The sequence below is a fragment of the Aethalodelphis obliquidens genome, unplaced genomic scaffold, assembly GCF_003676395.1.
Source record: "Aethalodelphis obliquidens isolate GAN/ISIS:26980383/991018 unplaced genomic scaffold, ASM367639v1 scaffold12, whole genome shotgun sequence".
NCBI lineage: Eukaryota > Metazoa > Chordata > Mammalia > Artiodactyla > Delphinidae > Aethalodelphis > Aethalodelphis obliquidens.
The window spans coordinates 18,904,976-18,924,957 of record NW_020837956.1 but is presented as its reverse complement, the minus strand read 5'-3'; the positions used below and the strand labels follow the sequence as shown (position 1 = coordinate 18,924,957).

General features: G+C 46.5%; 1 protein-coding gene across 5 annotated transcripts in view; it reads right to left on the bottom strand.

Annotated features, from left to right (window-relative positions):
• XDH (xanthine dehydrogenase) overlaps window positions 1–19,982 on the bottom strand; it is a 61,344-nt gene that overhangs the window by 20,162 nt on the left and 21,200 nt on the right. For all 5 annotated transcript variants that reach the window (XR_003434103.1, XM_027113458.1, XM_027113457.1 and 2 more), the window contains 14 exons: window positions 19,228–19,320; window positions 18,492–18,643; window positions 17,145–17,238; window positions 15,415–15,524; window positions 13,114–13,298; window positions 11,491–11,665; window positions 10,009–10,092; window positions 8,001–8,170; window positions 6,253–6,376; window positions 4,447–4,566; window positions 3,871–3,967; window positions 2,764–2,888; window positions 1,642–1,775; window positions 1,140–1,227 (listed from right to left, as the gene is read on the bottom strand). Coding sequence is in view for 4 of the 5 variants with exons in the window: in XM_027113458.1 (XP_026969259.1) it covers window positions 1,140–1,227; window positions 1,642–1,775; window positions 2,764–2,888; window positions 3,871–3,967; window positions 4,447–4,566; window positions 6,253–6,376; window positions 8,001–8,170; window positions 10,009–10,092; window positions 11,491–11,665; window positions 13,114–13,298; window positions 15,415–15,524; window positions 17,145–17,238; window positions 18,492–18,643; window positions 19,228–19,320 (1,751 nt within the window). In the remaining variant the exon portion in view is untranslated. The remainder of the gene's footprint in view (window positions 1–1,139; window positions 1,228–1,641; window positions 1,776–2,763; window positions 2,889–3,870; window positions 3,968–4,446; window positions 4,567–6,252; window positions 6,377–8,000; window positions 8,171–10,008; window positions 10,093–11,490; window positions 11,666–13,113; window positions 13,299–15,414; window positions 15,525–17,144; window positions 17,239–18,491; window positions 18,644–19,227; window positions 19,321–19,982) is intronic.

Below are 19,982 nucleotides of genomic sequence, written 5' to 3'. Positions count from 1 at the left end.
AGACATCCCACCACAAAATAAAGTCGAACTTAAGAGATCACCAGACCTCACAGGTGAAGAAGAGAGGAACCAACATCTCCCCAGTGATGGACCCTGGACGCCCCTTCTCCCTACACTCCTCCTTCTTCCTCCCTACTCCTGGCTTCTGGTTCTACCAACGGAAGTGAGGAGGTAGAAGAAAGAACACGGGTCATGATAGGTCAGGGAGGGGAGGGCTGGGAAGAGAAACTAGGAGAGAAACTGGAGACTCGCTCACAGCTTTTGGCCAGAAGACAGCAAAAGTTACACCTTGCACAAGCATGAAAGTGCTTTCACATCCCCAACCTCGTGTAAACTATCTAAACAAACCCTGACAGGCCATTTCATAAGCAAGGAACCTGAAACCCCACAAGACCAAGTTACTTTCTTGGAGCCCACAAAAATTTGGGAATAAGAGAAATGCAATCCCTTTTGGTGAGTTAAATCATGGAATAAAGTCAGAAGAGGCCAAAGAGGAGATGTTCAAAGCCAACTTGTGGAGACAGAGGGCTCCCAGGTTTATAGCACCAGACTGGGACCTGTAAGGTTCTACTGGTGTGTAGAGAGGAGGATGCATGGTCAGAACAGTAGTTGGTCATCCACAGAAGCCCAGAAAAGGGACAGTCCCACAGGGCACTTGGGTAGTGCCCAGCCATACATGTTCTGGCCAAGCAGGCACCCTCACAGCTTATACCTGACCAGGCCCCTGGAAAGTTGCATTCTCATTGGAGATTACTAAGTGGTCATTCTGACTTTGACATCAGGCTGTAAACACATTAACATTAGGCCATCCTGTGGGATGGATTCACCCCAGATCTGCTGACAAATCATGTTTCCGAGCCTGAGTGGACAAGGACCAGATTTGGACCCCAGCGAATTCACAGAAGTCACGCACAGCATCCCGTGGCATCTCTTGGGAAGTGGCCTGTCAGCCTCCCCCAGGATCACCCTCCTATGTTGCTGTTGGTTGATTTGAATTTCTCTCCTTGTTATTCCTTCTTTGAATTTCTACAGGCAGTCATGACAAAAGTCAGAGTGTATCCCAGGATCCCTGAATCTCTATCCCCAGTTTCCTAAGCAGAGGGCACTGCCCACCCGACACAGCCCCCGACATCTAGAACCTTGTATCTGGCCAAGAAGGGGTGTCTGCCGCCAGTTATCAGCATGTCCTCATCACGATCCAGCATGCAGCGCACCGGGTAGCCAGTCCTGGGGGAGGTACCAGAGCATGAGAAACCTCTACAACAGCCCAGCCCTGTGAGTCTCAGGGATAAAAACAGCAAGGAAGCCTTCTTTCTCTACCTGGTACACTGGACTGCTTCGCTCTCTAGACACTGTGCTGGACAAGGTGGGGGACATCCAGGTGTGGGGTATGGGGTGTGGAGTGTGTCCTTACCTTTGGGGTCCTCACAGCCAGGTAGGAGAGATAGGACATGGACACATGCATTTGAATACAATGAACCAGGTGATGTTGCCCTCACCCCTATGCCCACGAGTTCTAAACATCGAGGGCTGTGAAAATTTGAAGCAAGGGGAATCTACTTCCCAAAGGGGGGAATCCAGGAAGCCTTCCTGGCAGAGGCAGCCTTATTCCTCTTCCCAGAGCCCACTGGGGGAACTCACTTGTATGCAGCCAGGGCCACAGCCACAGTCATCACGATGCCCCGGGTCTCCTTCCCTCCAAAGCCTCCTCCCATTCTCTTCACTCGGACCAGAATCCGGTTTACTGGAACCCCCAACATTTTTGCAACAAAGGACTGTGGGCAAAAGAACAAAATACTCCCAGTGAATGCATATGCCACCTGGACTTACTTCAGGCCTGACGCAGAGCCTACCCGATACACAGAAGCCTAATTACTGCTATGAACTCTGAAATTCCTTGATTCGAGAATCCCCCTCCTGTCCCAGGGCAGCCCTTGGGTAGTGGTGCCAGGGTCTGGCGCACATCAGTCACTGTGCACTGAATTCAGACACTTGTTTTTTTTTTGTTGTTGTTGTTGTTTTGTTTGTTTTGTTTTCTTGTTGTTGTTTTTTTTTGCGGTACGCAGGCCTCTCACTGTTGTGGCCTCTCCCGTTGTGGAGCACAGGCTCCGGACGCGCAGGCTCAGCGGCCATGGCTCACGGACCCAGCCGCTCCGCGGCACGTGGGATCTTCCCGGACCGGGGCACGAATCCGTGTCCCCTGCATCGGCAGGCGGACTCCCAACCACTGCGCCACCAGGGAAGCCCCTAGACACTCATTTTTAACCAGAGGGGTGAGCAGCTGTTCACAGCCTACTTTCAGAGCCAAAATTCATTCCATTTGGCCAGGAACTGGTGGGTCACGAGGGTAAGACCAGCTGCCCAAAACACTGGCAACCACTGTCCTATTACATGCAATAGAGAAATGAGGAATATTTGAGCCACTGCAGCTAATGTAGTGGTCCCCATGGCTCTCACTTAGCACAACCCCTTCATTTAATAGATGAGGAAACTGAGGCCAGATATGATCTGACCAAGGCAATACAGCACTGGAATGATAATAGCTAACATTTTCTAGGCTCTATCCAAGTTTTAAAACTCATCTAATCATTACAACGTCCTGGGCAGGCCCCATGTTATAGATGAGAAAGTTATATAACAAGCTCAATGACACCAGCTTGTTGGTGACAGGGCCTGGCTTCGAACCACTACCTTCACATGCCTTCCTGGATCAGCCCATGTCTCCCTCTTCCCCGGCCCCTTGTTGACCCACTGGACACCTACCTGGGTATTCATGGTATTCTGTGTGGACACAAAGAGCTCCATCTCCCCTGCCTCGCCTTTCGGGACAGCAATGGCACAGTGAGTCTCCAGATAGAAATGCTCTTGGCCACCGATGTACAACTCGCCTGGAGAAGCAACAAGACTCCCCACAGTGAGCCCGATGCTGCAGAGGCGGTGAGTTCGCTTAAGGAGAGAATGTACTCATGCAGGGCCCTGTGCAGTTACCAGCTGTTCACAGGTACCCTTTCAGTTCCCCAACTGGGATGGAAAAGGGTCTCAAAGTCTTAGCCATCTGGGAGCTGACCCCCCGCACGCTAACAAAGAGATCAGAACGACACTGAAGTGCATCAGGTGTGAAGCTCCCTTCCTGCTGCAGCCAGCGGAAATGAAAGCTTTTTAGACTATCATTGTAAAATTTTGGAAAAAGTAAAAAAGGAATTAACAGATGTGATTCAGAAGCTGAAAATAAACAGCATCTCCCAGACCCCAAGCTGTCAGTCCAGCTGGATAGCTGGCATACTAGTAACTTAGCGATGTACAGAAACCAACGTAGAAAACCATCCCCAAAGGGGGCTGATAGGCAGCCTTGCTCTGGGGTGAGAGCTCTGGACCTAATTTCCCAGTGCGGGAGGGAAAGGGGGAGGAGAGGAGAGAGCACTAGCTGGAGATGGGTGAAGACTGCCTTCAGGCAGATGGGGAGGACCAGACGTCTGTGTAGCCAGAGGCTGGGCAGACCCAAGACTGGTCAGACATCTGTGACCCTTTATTTTTTTTTTATAGTCTTTATTGGAGTATAATTGCTTTACAATATTGTGTTAGAGACATCTGTGACCCTTATCTTCCCTAGACAGTCTTCCAAATCCAACACATTATAATGTCTCCAGAACCACTTAGGTATGTCCAGTCTAGAGACAGGAGAGTAGAGATTAAGATGCTGAAGTTCTTTCCCAGCCACCTGTCTAGTATTTTGTTACAAACAACAGAGAGACTCTTCTGTTAGGAAATGTCAGGAAATCACTCCCTTGCTCCAGGGCTCAGGTACAGCTCTTGAATTTAACTCATAAACCAGGGCCACCCCATTCCCACTGCTGCATCATGCGGCCATACCTGAAACAACATTATCTGCTTCCGAAAACCCCTTCTTGAGGTCTCCTTTCTCAATCTTCAGCTCAGATCCATAAAAGGAATTGTTTTTTATAGCATCCTGAGGATTAAAACAAAGCTTCAGTGACTTGGCTTTAAAGGACGGAAAGTGGCTTAAAGGGATTGGGGAAGAGAAGCTCTTGGAATTATTACCTCTCTCTTCCCACATAAGTCACACAGCCATCTCTGTAAGTTTCTTATATAGACTTAAAGCTCAGTTGTAGCCCAAGGTGTCCTATTTCTCTATTTCATTAGATACAGACATACAACCCTGGATCTTGAGGAAAGCAAAGAATCCCTCAAGGAACCAGCTGGAGCTGAAATTGGGAAGGAAGAACTCAGCTTGGCCATTTATGGACTGAGTCTAGGATCATGATGGGGAAGGATTCATAGGACCACACAATCGCAGGCTGGAGGAGATTTAAAAACTTATCGGGTCAGATTCCACCTGCTGTTTGAATCTCCTCTAGAGGATCCTAATAAAGGTGTCTCCAGGAACAGGTAGCTCTCCCCTCTCCAGGCAGCCCATTCCCCAGTTACCTCAATCGTGATAATGGCTGGAAGATCCTCATAGGTGACTTTCACTCCATGGGCGGCTCTCTGTGCGTGTTCTGGGGTGTCGGCGACCACAGCACCAATGACGTGCCCAACACAAGTCACCTAGGAGCAGAGCCAGATGGTTAAAGAACATAACATCCTGTCATGAAGCAAATTATTTCTGATTGTTCAAAAAAGCAAAGGAAGTCTCGCCCCCATAATTTTTTAAGGTACATTTAAGGAATGTCCTGAGGCCTCTTCATGTTCTTATCCTACTATTTGGGGTTATGTGCTTCTTCATAAGTGTTTAGAATCAGTAGAACTGGAATAGGACTTGGAGATAACTAGTATCTGATGGCAGCCTCCTGAGAAGCTGCCCAGGATAAAATGTGGTGATTGATTAGTGATGTCTGCCATGAGCCTCAGAATGGAAAGCAGGGCACCATGAAGTATATCTGTCAACTCAGATCTACCCCAACACCCTTGTTCTTCATATTAAGAGATGGAGACCCAGATGGCAAGATCACAGTTGCCTCACTACTAGACCATGACTAAATCTTAACTCTTGACTTCCAGTTTTATTTTCTTTCTACCACTCTACTCTCTTTTATCTTCTGTTTCTCAGATTTATACCAAAAGTTTCTCAGAGGCAGCAATCATGTCTTATCTTTCACCTAGATGCCCCAAAGTGGTCATTCCCCAATACTGGTTCTTAGACGTGATGACCTATAAACCAGTTTTTTTGGTTGTTAGATTTATAGAATAATTAATGATTATTGTTTTCTTTTCATTTAATAAATTCAGTTACTATAGAAACTTCATGGATCTCCTTCAGGGATAATTTTTTCCCAACATCCTTCCAAAAATAAACAAAAAAATTGTCCAACTCATCACTTGGGAAGATGAGATTTCTGACAATAGGAACCAATACTTAACATGTCTTGTCTCTGATAATTACCTCTTCAGGACCCAGTTAAGCTCTTGACTTAATTGGTTAGCCTCGTGGTTGTTGAACCTGGCTGATTCTCACTAACCATAATGCTAGTTATGGTCTTAGAGGCTCTGGAAGTTTGTAAAGCAGTTTGTCTTCTATCAAACGCTCTCCTTTCAGAGTCCTTGTGTCTCAGGGTTATAGTTTTTCATTCCCTCCTTCACTTTTAGCTTAATAATAAGTTGAATTTGTCCTTCAGCAACACCTATCAACCTCCAATTTGCAACATTTGATCTGTACTGGAATTATAAAATGACTGACAACTATCCTATGAGTATACAGGTTTTTGTAGCAGCTGCCTTGAATGTTTGGAATTTTTTTTTTTTGGCAGAACTCCATATATGGTTGAAATCAATAGATAAACTTTCATGTAAGTGAATTATCAATACACATAGTGGTGGTATTGTAATTGTAATTCCTATTCTGTTTGGTTTGTTTAGTGTATTTTTATTTTCTTTTAATAAAGGAGTTTAATACTGTACACTTAAGAACCTGATTGTTTGTTAAAATACAGTCACAGGCCTTTTTTTAATGCCACTTTGGCATGGAGTCATCCTACTATGTCTTATACTATGTACAAGCTGCAGCCATCAATGAAATAAATAAATAAACATTAAGTTAAAAGTAAAAGTGCTACCAGGCATATTCTATCCCTTTACTGATTGTCCTGAATACTGGCTAATTGGATGATGGCCGTGATATGTGCAAATGTATAATCTTTTCAAGATCAGGGATTTGGAGGAAAAAACACAAATTAAAACTTAAATACTCATTTCACTAACTTCATATTTTTTTAAAAAAAAAAATCCAAGATGTACCTTATCCTTTGCAAAGACTGTCTCATCATTAAAAAGTCCAGTTTCATTACTCCCAGGAATATCATCAGCAGAGAGAAAGCAAACAAAGCCTGGCACCTTCCGCGCTTCTGAAATATCAATGGACCTGCAAGGAGGAGGAGGAATGTGAGGGGCCAGGGAGGAAAACAAGCAGAAGACCTGTCACCTGTCACCTGACTCAGTGATGAACTATGCTCTGCTTCTACCTGTGTATCAGTAATTCTTTCCCAAAAGATTGTATAATAGAGAAAATTTCTAAAATATCTTCAGCTATACTTTTTTTTTTTTTTTTTTTTTTTTGCGGTACATGGGCCTCTCACTGTTGTTTCCTCTCCCATTGCGGAGCACAGGCTCCGGATGTGCAGGCTCAGTGGCCATGGTTCACAGGCCCAGCCGCTCCGCGGCATGTGGGATCTTCCCGGACCGGGGCACGAACCCGTGTCCCCTGCATCGGCAGGCGGACTCTCAGCCACTGCGCCACCAGGGAAGCCCAGCTATACTTTTATATCTTATAAATCTTGCTCCTTGTAGTTCCCCATCCAATCCCATCCATCCCTTCATAGGGAGAACAGATACTATCATCTAGAACAGGGATCTATACCCTCAAAGGGTCTATTGATAGAATTCAGGGATCCATGAACTTAAACTGGAAAACATTTTCATCTTAAAAAAAAAAAGACCCATTACCCAATTGGATAACTTTGTCTTCTTTTTGACAGTTTTTCCTCCACCCTAACGCTTCCCTTTTCTACCTCCTATCCTATCCTATCCTATCCTATTCTGCAAATGCTGATTAAATGCTTACCACGTGGAGGCCACTGTGCTGAGTGCTGTGGGAGATATAAGATGAATAGGACACATTTGTCCCTATGGACCTTGTACAATGCCCTATTTTGGTCTCCAAGTACAAGAGAACCGAAAAGCATTTACTCTGGAGAGCTCCAACACCCACATCACAGCTAATACCTATCCAGATTCAGCACATTAGGGCCTTTGCTGTACCACTCAGTTTCCTCATCTGGAACATGGGGATAATAATATGACCTGCCTATAGGGTTGTGGCGAGGAAGAGATAGGGCCACATGTGTAAAATGCTTTAAACCAGGCTGCAGCAAATATTGTGTGACGTGAGTGTTTTATCATCACCATCATCATCGAGATAGAAATTCTTGCCATTTGGGCTCTCAAGGTTCAACAAATGGGTACAAGTGATTATTCTCTGCTGGGTCCTTTGTGGACACTACCACTGATCCTCACAAAAGTACCCTATGGAGAAAATGAGAGCTTAAGCACACAAGCCAAGGTCAGGTTGCTAAACACTGGAATGGGAAGTCAATGCCAGGCACTCTAAGGCCTCCTTCTTCCCTTTGGTGCTGACTCAAGTTCTCCTGAAGATGTGCACTGAAGTTTAGCCCAATATCCACAGTGAAGATCTAAGAAAGGCCTTTCAGCAGCTCCTCATTGCTTTTCTGGCCAAGTGTAGTGTCCCTGTTCAGCAGCCCAAGGCTTTCCTGATCTGGCCCCTGCCTATCTCTCCAATGTCATCCCCCCACCCTCCCAGCATCCCTGAGCCCCTCACGTCTCCTGTTTCTCTCCAGACTGGTGTTAAAAAGAGTTGCTGTGTTCTTCTCTGGACCGGGAGGCCCTGGAGGAGGCTTGTCGTCATGGCATCTCCAGGGCCTGGCAGGTGTTCCCTGCACCCCCTTCCCAAGTGTTTTTTCTGCACGCACTTGATCTTGGCGTGGGCCCGGGTGCTGACGACAAGCCGGAGGAAGAGTTCATTCTCGTAGCGAGGGATGTCATCGCAGTACACAGCCTCCCCAGAGGCCTGCAGGGCCGCGGCCAGGTGGGGCAGGGGCCGGCCCACCATGTCCTCCTCAGACTGACCCTTGGGCACCTCCTGGAACAACATGGCCACCAATCAGGCAGAGCTGCAGAGACACTGTTCCCCTAGAGGCCCCAGGGAGCCACGGAGAGCTTCAGGCCAAAGCAAATGGGAGGAGTGAGAATGGAGGAGGCAGGCGGGGAACAGGGTGAAAGAAACAGAAGGCAGGTAAGAAGGCATTGAGAAGAGTGGTCACAGTATCACTATACAGTCAGCCACGGGCAGCCGCCCAGGACGCCCCATGGATACCCACATCTGCAGATGCTCAGGTCCCTTATATAAAATGGGGCAGTACAGTTGGCCCTCTGTATCCATGGGCTCCACATCCACAGATGACGGCTGACTATATGCAGGAGCAAACAAAACAAGGAACCTAAATGTCCATTTGTTGAGTTGCGTAAATAAACTATGCTATGCTCACAGGATGGAATAACACACAACTGTCAAAAGATAGTTCTGAAGAATTTTAATTAGAAGGAAAGAATGCTCATGCTAAGTGTAAAAGCAGGACATACAACATTGTATGTGTGGGTAATGATTCAAAATTCTGTGGAAAAATGTTATAAATATAGTACAGATATGTCCATATATGCATAGGAAAAAATGGAAAGAAGTATACAAACATATGATAATGATTTTCTCTTGGAGGTGAGATTTGGGGTGATTTTTATTTTCTTATGTTTTTCCATATTTTTCAAAATGTTCTAAAACGTATTCAGTTTATAATACAACACTGTTTTGTGTGTTTTTTCAAAGTAATAATAATGATGGCTAGTAGTTATTGAGAGTTTACTATATACAAGGAACTACCTAAGCTATTCACTTTTATTAACCCATTGAATCCTCAAAACCATGCTGTGAAACAGGGGCCCTCATTAGCCACATTTGCAACTGGGCATAATTAACTTGCCCAAGAGGCACCGAGAGAAAGTAACTTGTCCAAGGTTACACAGTTATGTGATAGCAGAGTTTGGATTCAAGTGCTGGCAGTCAGGCCCAGAGTTTATGCTTTGGACCATTACAATCTAGAGCAGGGGTCTACAAATCATCAACAATGGGCCAAATCTGGCCCACTCCCTGTTTTTGTTTTGTTTTTTTGTTTTGTTTTGTTTTGTTTTGCGGTACACGGGCCTCTCACTGTTGTGGCCTCTCCCGTTGCGGAGCACAGGCTCCAGACACGCAGGCCCAGAGGCCACGGCTCACGGACCCAGCCGCTCCGCGGCATGTGGGATCTTCCCAGACCAGGGCACGAACCCGCGTCCCCTGCATCGGCAGGCGGACTCTCAACCACTGCGCCACCAGGGAAGCCCCACTCCCTGGTTTTACAAATAAAGTTTTATTGGTGCATAGCCACACGCATTCATTTATGTATTATTGCCTCTTGCTTCTTTTGTGCTGCAATGATGGAGTTGAGGAATTGCAGCAGAGACTATGTGGCCCACAAAAATCCAAAACATTTACAGCTGACCCTTTAACTAATACCTCTCAAAAAATTACTGTTGATATAAATAGGGTTTTAAAAATTTTGTTTAGTTTACATGCTCAAGAGAACTCCTAGCTTTGCACATTAGCCCTGCAGAGGAACTAGAAAAAAACAAAATGGGGAAAAAATGCTTTTTAAGGAGCAGGTGAAGATGAGAGGAATCCCAAGAGAGAAATTTAGGTGAGCAAGGGGGGAAATGGCTGCATTCACATTAATATAATTCCCATTTCCTTCACTAGACATTTATGTACAACGGTAAGGAGCTTTAAGCACCCACATACAGTGTGAGTCGGTCACTCACCAATGGTCAGCATCATCTGAGGTGCCCTGCAAGGGCCACTGATATTAGCCACATACAGTCTGTACTCACTTGGAAGAGCTGGATGTTGGCCGGAGGGTCTTTGTGAAAGAGTAAGGTGGCGCTGGAATAGGTGGGGTCCAGTTTACCACACTTCTGTGGAGACAAGATAACAGAGGTGATCATGACTATTTCTATCATTGGTCCCATCCTTGGTTGTTCCCAAGTGGTAAAAGTAACAACTTTCTCATCTCCTCATTTACACTCCTGGTACTGGCTGGATCTATCTCAACATCCGAACGTGGGCTCTGACAGCTTCTCTTTCCCCACCCCTGCACCCTACTTCCTCTGACACACCAAACCAAAGTTTCCCTCCTTCCTGTATTTATGTATGTTGCTTTCTCTGTTGGGAATATCCCTCTCCCTCAGTCTTCCTGGAAAAGTCATCCTTTTTCTCCTCAATTCTGTGGGAAATATTTAGTGGTAGGGGAAATTCTCATAGTATCATCTCAACAAAATTAAGGGGAACGTGAAGCTCTCTATGCAGTATGACATCAAATCTATTCAGAAAATGATATATCCAGATCAAAAGATAGGAAGATGATAGATATATAGATAGACAGATGGAAGGACAGATAGAAAGAGAGAGAGACATTGAGCAGACAAATAGGATGACAGACAGATGGACAGATAAACATAGGAAAAAAGATGAGAGAAATAAGGAAAAATATTAGCAGTGGCTTTATCTAAGATCTGAGAGTAATTTTAATTTTTTCTTTATACATTTCTGTATTTTCTAAAGTTTTCCACAAATTTATTACTTACATAATCAGAAAAAATTAACTATTACAAATGTTTATAAAAAGGGATCTCACTCTGCTGCACCCACAGCTGTGAAGCCTTCTCTCCTTTGTGCCCCACCCCCCACTCCATCTCCTCAGTTGTCACACCAGGCTGACCTTTGTTGATCCCGTTCTCTCCCACACTAGGCTCTCCGCTGCCACCCCTAGTGCACACAGTACAATCTTATGATGTAACAGGTGCAAAATAAATACTTGCTGGCAAACCCATCTCAGGAGTTAAGACTCTACCTCAACTAGCATCCTCTCCTGGATGCGCATCTCCCCTGGCTGTAGTAGCCCCACCTCACGTTCTCATCACATCACATTCCCATTCTAACTACACAACCACAGCTGTACCAGCTACACTGCTGGAAGGATCATCTGGTCTACCCGCCCCCAGATTTTTATAGCTAAGACATAGAAAGAGTGGTGGCCTACTCAAGTTCTCACCTAAGGTAATGACACAGCCAGGACAAGAACCCACATCCCCGACTCCCAGCCCAGTGCTCTGCCTCTCAGCCACCCAGTTGGCTCCCATCTCCGTGTGGCTCCTTAGGCTGTGTCCCTGGTCCCTGCTCCTCTGTCCTTAGACATCCAGAGGAGAGGAACGTTTACCACCTGGTCCACGGCACTCTCCTACCCCGCCAGCTTCCCAGATCCCTAAACACAGGTGCTGCAGGAAGTCTTTGCCTTGCCCAGGCCCCAAACTCACATCTTCTGAGTCCTCTTTGCCCAGCTTCTGCAACACTGTCAGGTAGAACTTGAAGAAAAAGCTGAGGGTGAGGGTGCGCCGGAACTCAATCATGCCACCTGGGGCGTCTGGGGACAAGGGCAACTCCTCCACCAGGCCTGCACACACGTCCTGCAGCAGCTTCTCATTCCAGAACCTGCCAGAGAGCAGGCTGTGTGAGAGCACTCCCAGCCAGCTCTCAGAATCCATTGTGTGAGTGGTTTCACAGGGCCTTAGAGTCATGAACCTCAGCTCAAAATGTGGCTCAGATACTTACAGTTATGTGACTTTAGGCAAGTTACTGAACCTCCTTGAGCCTCAGTTTTCTCTTTTTTAAAGATAGATACAATTTTTTAAAGACCACAAAAATTATAATAGGTAAATAATAGGTAAATCTATTGAGTTCCTATAATGTACTAGGTAATGTCCCAAGTGATTTATATGAAATGTCGTTTTCAATTTAAATTAAAAGGTATAGTCGGGAAAATTTTCATACCCATTTTACCAACGAGAAAACTGAGACATGGAAAAATTAAGTAACTTGACTGATATTACCCATCTGTTAAGTATTGGAGCCAGGAATTGGAACCAAGGAACCAAACTCCAAAGTTAAGCTTTATCTATCCATATGGTTATTGTGAGGATTACATAGGACAGTGCCAGCAAAGTGCTTGGTACAACTGCTGCCATATAGTAGCCATAGTAATAGCAGTTGCTATAATAATAGTGTAGCAGCAGTAACAGTAATAGTAGCAATAGCAATAGTAGCAGCAGCAATACCAGTAGTAGTAATACTAACAGTAATACTAACAGTGACAGAAGCAGTAATAGTAGTAGTGAAAGCAATAGTAATAGTAGTAGAAGCAGAAGTAATAACAGAAATAGGAGAAGCACCAGTAGTAATAGCAAGAGCACCAGTGATACTACTGGTAGTAGAAGCAGCAGCAGCAGCAGTAGTGATACTATTAGTAGTAATAGTGGCAGCAGCAGTGCTAGTTGCAATAGTAATAGTTGTAGTAGCAGTAACAGTAGTAGTAACAGCAATAATAATAGCATTAATAGTAGCATCTTTAAAGGTAGCAGCAGCAGTAACCCCAGTAGTAGTAATACTAGGAGTAACAGCAATAATAGTATATCAGTAGTAGAAGAGACAGCGGTGGTAGTAGCAGCTATAATAGTGGCGGTAGCCACAATAGTAATATTAGTCATAGTAGTGATAGCAATAGGAATAACAGTAATGGTAGTAGGAGAACAGCAGTAATAATAGTAGCAGAAATAATATGAGTAGCACAGCTGTAGCAATTGGAGTAGTAGAAGCAGCAGCAGTAGTAGCAATAGTAACGGTAGTTGTAGCTGCAGCAATAGGTAGTAATAGTATTAGTAATAGCCGCAGTAGTAGCAACGCGAATAGTAGTACAGCAGCAGCAACACAATTAATAGTAATACCACCAGTGGCAGCAGAAATCACAGTAGTAGTCGTAGAAGCAGCTACAGTAGTAACAGTAGTAGCAGCAATGGTAATACTGCTGGTAGCCATAGTAGTAGCAGCAGCAGTGATAATATCAGTAGCACGAGGAGCAGTTTTATTTTGCCGTTAGCTCTTACTTCAATAGCTGTTTCTGCGTGGTCTTGAGGGCTGAGATCGTTCTGTCTGCCATTCCACCATAGCAAAGGGCCAGCTCCTTTACCTGCGCGGCTCCTGGCTGGAACAGGACTCTCATGCCACAGGTCACCTTGGCTATGTCATCTTCTCTGCGGGAGGCCTGCTTGAATGCTGAGAAAAACTCACCCTGAAAATCACAGAAGAAGACCTGTTTCCTCCCTTGTTTTGCAAGGACTGCAAAGTGAGCCTGAAGCAGGGACACAGGTGGGGTGAGGTGGTGAGACCATCACAGAGCAGCCAACAGCTGGTGGTAGAGGTCAACGATCGGGACATGACTGCCACCTTTCAGGAGAAGTTCCAGATAATGTTCCTGGAAGCTGGGAAAGGGCCAGGATTTCTGCCTATCAGTCTGGAAAATGGGAAATCAGGGACACAGGAGAACTGGGTGCTCTCAACCAAAGAGCAGGAGGGGACAAGGTGCTTTCACGAAGGCTCCTGAGAGACTGCCGCAGCCCCACCACGGCTTCCCCATCCTGGTGCCTGGTATCATGTCCACCCGGCCTCCCCAGAGCTGTTCTGAAGGCTCCACTGGCCTGACCACCTCTCAAGCAGGTACAGTGCGATGCCAAAGGGTGTTTGAGACCCAGCATCAGATGGAGGTGTTTGTGGCTTCTGCAGATGCTCTCCCTGCCTTGTGTCTCCTACCAGTCTACTGGCTATGGTTAGAAATCTTGCTTCCTGAAAGAAAGACTCACTATGAAACAGTAGCTGCCTTTGTGCTTTGAACATACATTTCCCCCGGATCCAACCAATCTCTGTCATTGGAGATAGGAGGAGAGCGTGAGTTACTTTCCAGGTAAGAACCAGCTGTTTCAGGTTCTGCTCAAGGTGTGAACTCACCCTGGCACCACAAGTTCTGATGAATGTCAAAGGTGGGAGGTTTAAGGAAAGGTTTACTGGAGAAGCGAGGAGGCCCACTGTTGAGGTTCAAAATGGCCCCAGGCTTTTGTTGAAGAAGCCACGGAGACCCCTCCTAATGAGAAAGCTTGTCTAGATTTCTGATGTCTGATATGGCCCTGGGGCAATCAGCCCAGAGCTTGAACTCGGTTCTGGAACAGAGGTTCCAGCCGCTCACTCCCAGGACTGTGCTCGTCCACGGCAACATTTTTCCCGGGGTTCATGCAGCGTCAGCATCAGGTCATCAGCTGTTCTTTCTTGAGAAAGACCTAATTCTGGGTATTAAAACCTCTTTTCATTTATAAAATGTTTTTTGTTAATGCCCCTACCTGGCAAAATAAAAACTGGGCAGTGCTATGCCTGTTTCCTCTTCCTTTCCCCACCTCATAATTAAAAAAAAATAAAAATCTACTGATCTGTGAAATACAAAAACTCTGGGAATCCCTGTTCAAAACGGTCTATAAGGACAGGCTGGAAAATCATTAAGAAACCACTACAGGGATATAACTGCTTTAATTTAATTAGTATTCTCATGAAGGAGGTCAAAATCAGCAAGGGCAAAACACGCCTTGTAACACTCGCTAAAGCACAAGCTCTGGTAAACCCTTAATACTCTCCTTTACAGCTGGTTCCTGGCTCTCACAGATCACTTTTCTAAAAGGCCCACTGTGGAATGTGTAGGACAAAACCACACCAGCTCAAGACACCACAGGCCCCAAGGAACAAGAGCAAGGCGGCCAGAGGAGCCCAGACCTGCCCCAACAAGCCAGAAAACCCTCTCGTGAAGCAGAAATCCATCCAAGACAACACAGGGCAAGGTCAGGGAAAAAGCACCTTGTCAAGCCCAAGGTCAGCATGTGAGGACCTGACTCACAGGTAGCTTCTCTACCCAGCATGCAAACTCCACACTTCATCATACGAAAACTGGGGCAGGGATACTCCACAACTAGTTGTGTTCTTGGAACTATGTCACTAGCACTAGCTGGTGATCTCCACCAGCTCCTGGATATCTTCCAGGAACCTTATGAATTCTTTCTTTTCAGTCTTCGCAATAACCTGCACAGTCAGTAACATGGGCCCATTTTACAGATGAGGAAATTGGGGCTCAGAAAGATGAATGACTCACTCAGGATCACACATCTACCTCTCTGGTTTCATTGATTATGCCCTGTGCCCCCATATTACTCAGAGAGTAATATGGTTGGTTAAAGGCAATGTTCAGAGACAAGAACATCAATGTTAAAGTGAAGAGATGCTAAGTTTGGCTCCCGAGGCAGGCTCTGGTCTCCCTGTCTGGAGCCTGGCAGGAGTAGGGGTGATTCAGGATGTTTCTGACAGCATCTCACCTCCCTGCTGTAGGGGATCTCAATGGAGAGCAGTATCTCCTCTGGACCTAGCAGGGTCTTTCTGTAGCCAGGGAAGAAGGTGTGATCCATCCGAACCGTTCTTCTGGTGCCTGTACAGAGGCAAGACAGAGAGGGACCAATGTGAGGAAAGCATAAGACAGACCACCAGTGGAATTCTCCATCCTGGTCTCTGATGCCCACAGTCAGAGGCAGTGGCTGGCACAACGGGGGCCAAGGTGCTCCATTTGAAATCCTTAAGCACTGGTGTGCTGGTGACTGTTTAACAATCAGTTCTTTGAGAAAAAACCCTGATTCAAAGCATTTGCTAGTTTATGTGGTATAGATACTCCTACCACAGCCAACGTAAAGCTAAAAGAGCAACATCGCTCAGTGTGATGTTGGAAGGAGGGTAGCAAAGAGTTGACACAGCAGACCTGCCCTCCTCTGAAAGTCCTGCTTACAAGGTTGGCCACTAGCTATCCTCTGGGACCTTGGATTTCAGGAGAGTTCCCACCATTCCCTGATAAGAACGGCTCACTGGGCCTGAAATGTTTGTACACATCATATGGTTTATGCTGAACACCTGACTTTCCTCCTGGGAGTCTGGACTTCTGGTACGTGCCAGGCAGAGTTCCATGACCAGCCCCCAGTAAAAGCCCTGGGTGCTGAGTCTCTAACGAGTGTCCCTGGTAGACTACCCTTCACATGTGTTGTCACAGCTCAACTTACTACTGGGGAGATTGAGCATGTCCTGTGTGACTCCCCTGGGCGGAGGCCCTGGAAGCTTGTGCCTGGTTTCCTCTGCCCCATGCATCTTTTCCCTTTGCTGATTTTGCTTTCTATCCTCTATCCTCTATCCAAGTCATAGCCACGAGTAAGACTCTACGCTGAGTCCTGTGAGGCTTCCTTGACCTCCTAAGAGTCATCAAACCCAGAGGTGGTCTTGGGGACCCTCCAACGAGGAAAGATGGACAGGAATACACCCATATGCAGCATTTCCCTCTACAAATATAATAAATGGAAATAACCTCAAGGGCAGAGACAACTGTAAAATGAAATAAAATAATTGGGAAATGGTGAATGTTGAGTACTTATTACCTTTGTTTTGTTTTTTTACATCATTATTGGAGTATAACTGCTTGACAATGGCGTGTTAGTTTCTGCTTTATAACAAAGTGAATCATCTATACATATACATATATCCCCATATCTCCTCCCTCTTGCATCTCCCTCCCACCCTCCCTATCCCACCCCTCTAGGTGGTCACAAAGCACCGAGCTGATCTCCCTGTGCTATGCGGCTGCTTCCCACTAGCTACCTATTTTACATTTGGTAGTGTATATAAGTCCATTACCTTTGTTTTTAAATATACTTTATTTCATTGTAAGGTTATATAGTTTAAGTTTTAATAGCTGCCATGTTTAACAAACGTTCAGGTTCTCTGAAAACCCAGCAATCAGCTGTGGTGAGCAGTGTACTCTGGCCCCAGCACACACCACTAAGTAAGGCATCTGGCTGACAGGTCCTGTTGTGAATTCTTAATAAAGTGATGGTCCAGCTCTCCTGGTCCCCAACCTGGGTACATCTCCCTTTGCAGCTGCCAGAGATCCAAACTTTAGGACAGCTGCATCATTGAACTTTGGGCTCTGCTTCTCCAGAAAGTGACCTACCTTGTGAGACTCCACCCCATCCCCAGCCCTCTTTCCTGACCACTGTATGAGGCAGCTCACCTCTGGACACGATGGTCAGCTTGGTCCCACTGGCCATGAACACAGGGTTGAGGTCGGAGATGGGGCTGGCTGTGATGATGTTCCCTCCAATGCACTAGGACAAGCAGAGAGCGCGTGTGAGAGAGCCCACCCCAGGAAAGCCCTGCTCACACAGCCGGCTCCCGAACACACAGAAGGTGGGGGACACCTGCTGAAGGGAGAGCCCTGAGGTTCTCCACCCCTGTGGAGACACAGGATCAGCACAGTAAGAACTTGGGCATTCGGGCAACATGCAAGAGATTCCAGTGCCTGGGGTTGGCTCTCAGCTCTGAAATTTACCTGTTGGTAAACCGGGATCAGCCCCTTTAAATTGTTTGTTTGATCGATTTCACCCAAACTCTTTCTGAAAGGGTTGATGTGGTTTATCACAGAGGCCATAGCGATTTAGTAAAAGAGAAATAAAAGGTAAAGATCAAGGAAAATGAGGAGGAAGCCTTAAGGATGAACAGTGTGTTCTAACTGAGCTTCCTTGGCAAAGAATGTAAGGAGAATCAGACACAAGGTTCCTATTATTAGAAAAGAGGAAGAGAACCAGTTGTTCCAGGGAAAAAAAAAAAAATCCTTCCCAGAAGTAGATTGCATCTGAGCTTGGGAACTCAGCAGAGTTTTCTGGGTTTATGTCTCCTTATCTGTAATCAAAGGAGACAGGTGCCTGGCGTAGGGTGATGAGAATGGGAGTAGGTTGTTTTGCTTTGTTTTTTGTTCTAATTTAAAACAACAACAGCAGTGGAATGGGAGGGCCAGCTTTTCTCCCAATTCCATCAACAACTGTGAGACTGAAATGGCGCCAGGTGTGAGAACGCCGTCTGCAAACCCAGAATCTGGGGGCTAGTCTGAAGACTTATTACAAACAGTCAAGAGGTGGGCCTCTCCCTCCTCTCAGGGGGTCTACCTCTGGTTCTCTCCCCAGCTCTGATAGGCAGTCCCCCTTCCTATTTCGGCTTCTCCCTAACTTATCTCTCATTCACCTGCTGGCAGCCTTGGCCAAGTCCAGGAAGAGGGGGGCAGGTGGCTCCAACCTCAGGGGTAAAGACTGAGTCACAGCGTGGGTGCTTCCAAGGGTGGCCCGCAGGCCACCTTCATCAGAAACACCTGTGGGGCTTGTTAAAACCTGACCCGTGGGCTCCACTCCAGACCTGCCGTCAGACGCTCTGAGGGTGGGGCCCAGGAATCTGCATTTTCAACAAACACCCCAGGCAATTCTAAGCACTTAAGTTTGACACCCATTGGGTCTGCAGCAGAGTCCAGACTAGCGCCCCTCGCCTTGCGATGAAAACGTGCATCCTGGGCCCCTAAATAGGGACTCACCGCCACAGACTTGACCTGCTTCCCGGCAAACCAGCACAGCTGCTGCAGGACGCCTCTGAGCACCTCTGTTTTCTGGGTGGGAAGCTTAGCAACCGCATCGAGCAGGGTCTTTTCCACAGAGTTCAGGGGGCAAGCGGCTCCGAAGGAGATACCTGGGAACACACGCTCGGAATGACAGCGATCCCCGTCACAGCTCGGAAAGCACTTCCGTACACAGCAGCCCCACTAAGGCTAAACCAGGACGCACATCCTTATGTGGATGAGGAAATTAAGGCCCAGAGAGGTCAAGTGACCTACCCAATGCCACACAGCTAATAAAAGAGCCAGGACTCAACCCCAGGCCTGCTGACCCTACAACCAGAGTGCTCGTTTCTCTAAACCAGTGGTTCTCAACTCAATAAAATCAGATCTCTGAGGGTGAAGTCTTGGCATTTTTTTTAAAAAGCACCCCAAAACTCCCCCCACCTACCCCCTATTTCCATGAGCGATTCTAACATGCAGCCAGGATAGAGAACAACTACAGAGAATCCCAACCCCCTTGCCCGCTGGCCCCTACCATGGATGCCCCGAGGAGGAAGGCACTGAGGGTGCCCGCCTTCCCCATGCAGGGCGGCTCCCAAAAATGCAGGCGGCAGCGGGAGCCAAAGAGGAGTCTTTCCTGGCACTCGCCATCCCCCCGCATGACCCACCTCCAGCGTCCCAGCCCCTCTGTGGGCTCAGGCAAACTTCCCCTTACCCTCCAGTCCATGCTCCACTGAATTCAGCTCAGGGATCCAGGTTGGGCAGATGATCACAGGAAACAGCTGATTCTTAAACTTCATCTCAATGCCTGAAGAGAAACAAGAAGCCTCAAGTTATAGGTCTGTTGTTTGTCACCATGGCATTTTCCCCCACCACCGCACACAGGACGGAGGACATATTCACGATCATAACATGCTCCGTGGGTGACTTGGGGGTGATTAGGGGTGCAGTGGACAAGATGTGAGAGTAAGTGCAGTTTCCGCACAATCAGCCTGAAAGCTATGTCTTTCCCTCTCAAAAAAACCCATCGGAATTCAAATAAGATGAACTCGAATTCGTGTGTGTGGTGTGTGTGTGTGCGTGTGCGTGTGCGCATATGTGCGTGCGTGTTTAATCACAATACTAGAAAAAGGGCATGAAAATAAGTCAGGAACGCTTGTAAGCACTTTACATATTTTAACTCAATCCTCACAATAACACTATGAAATACTGTGACTTTCTCTATTTATAGATGAAGAAACTGAGGCACAGGGAGGTTAAGTTTCTTGCCCAAATTACACAGCTAAGAATGGGCATATTTCAGCACCGGAGCAATTATTAGAATTGGGATGTAATAGTAATATGATATGAAAGTCTAACATTCAGACAAAACAGGAAAATTGACTGAGGGAGAAAACTTCAAATTGGCCTCCCGGTCCCCAATATCTGTCTGAGTTCTTAAGGTGCATGGCTTGGTGGGACCGAATGTCT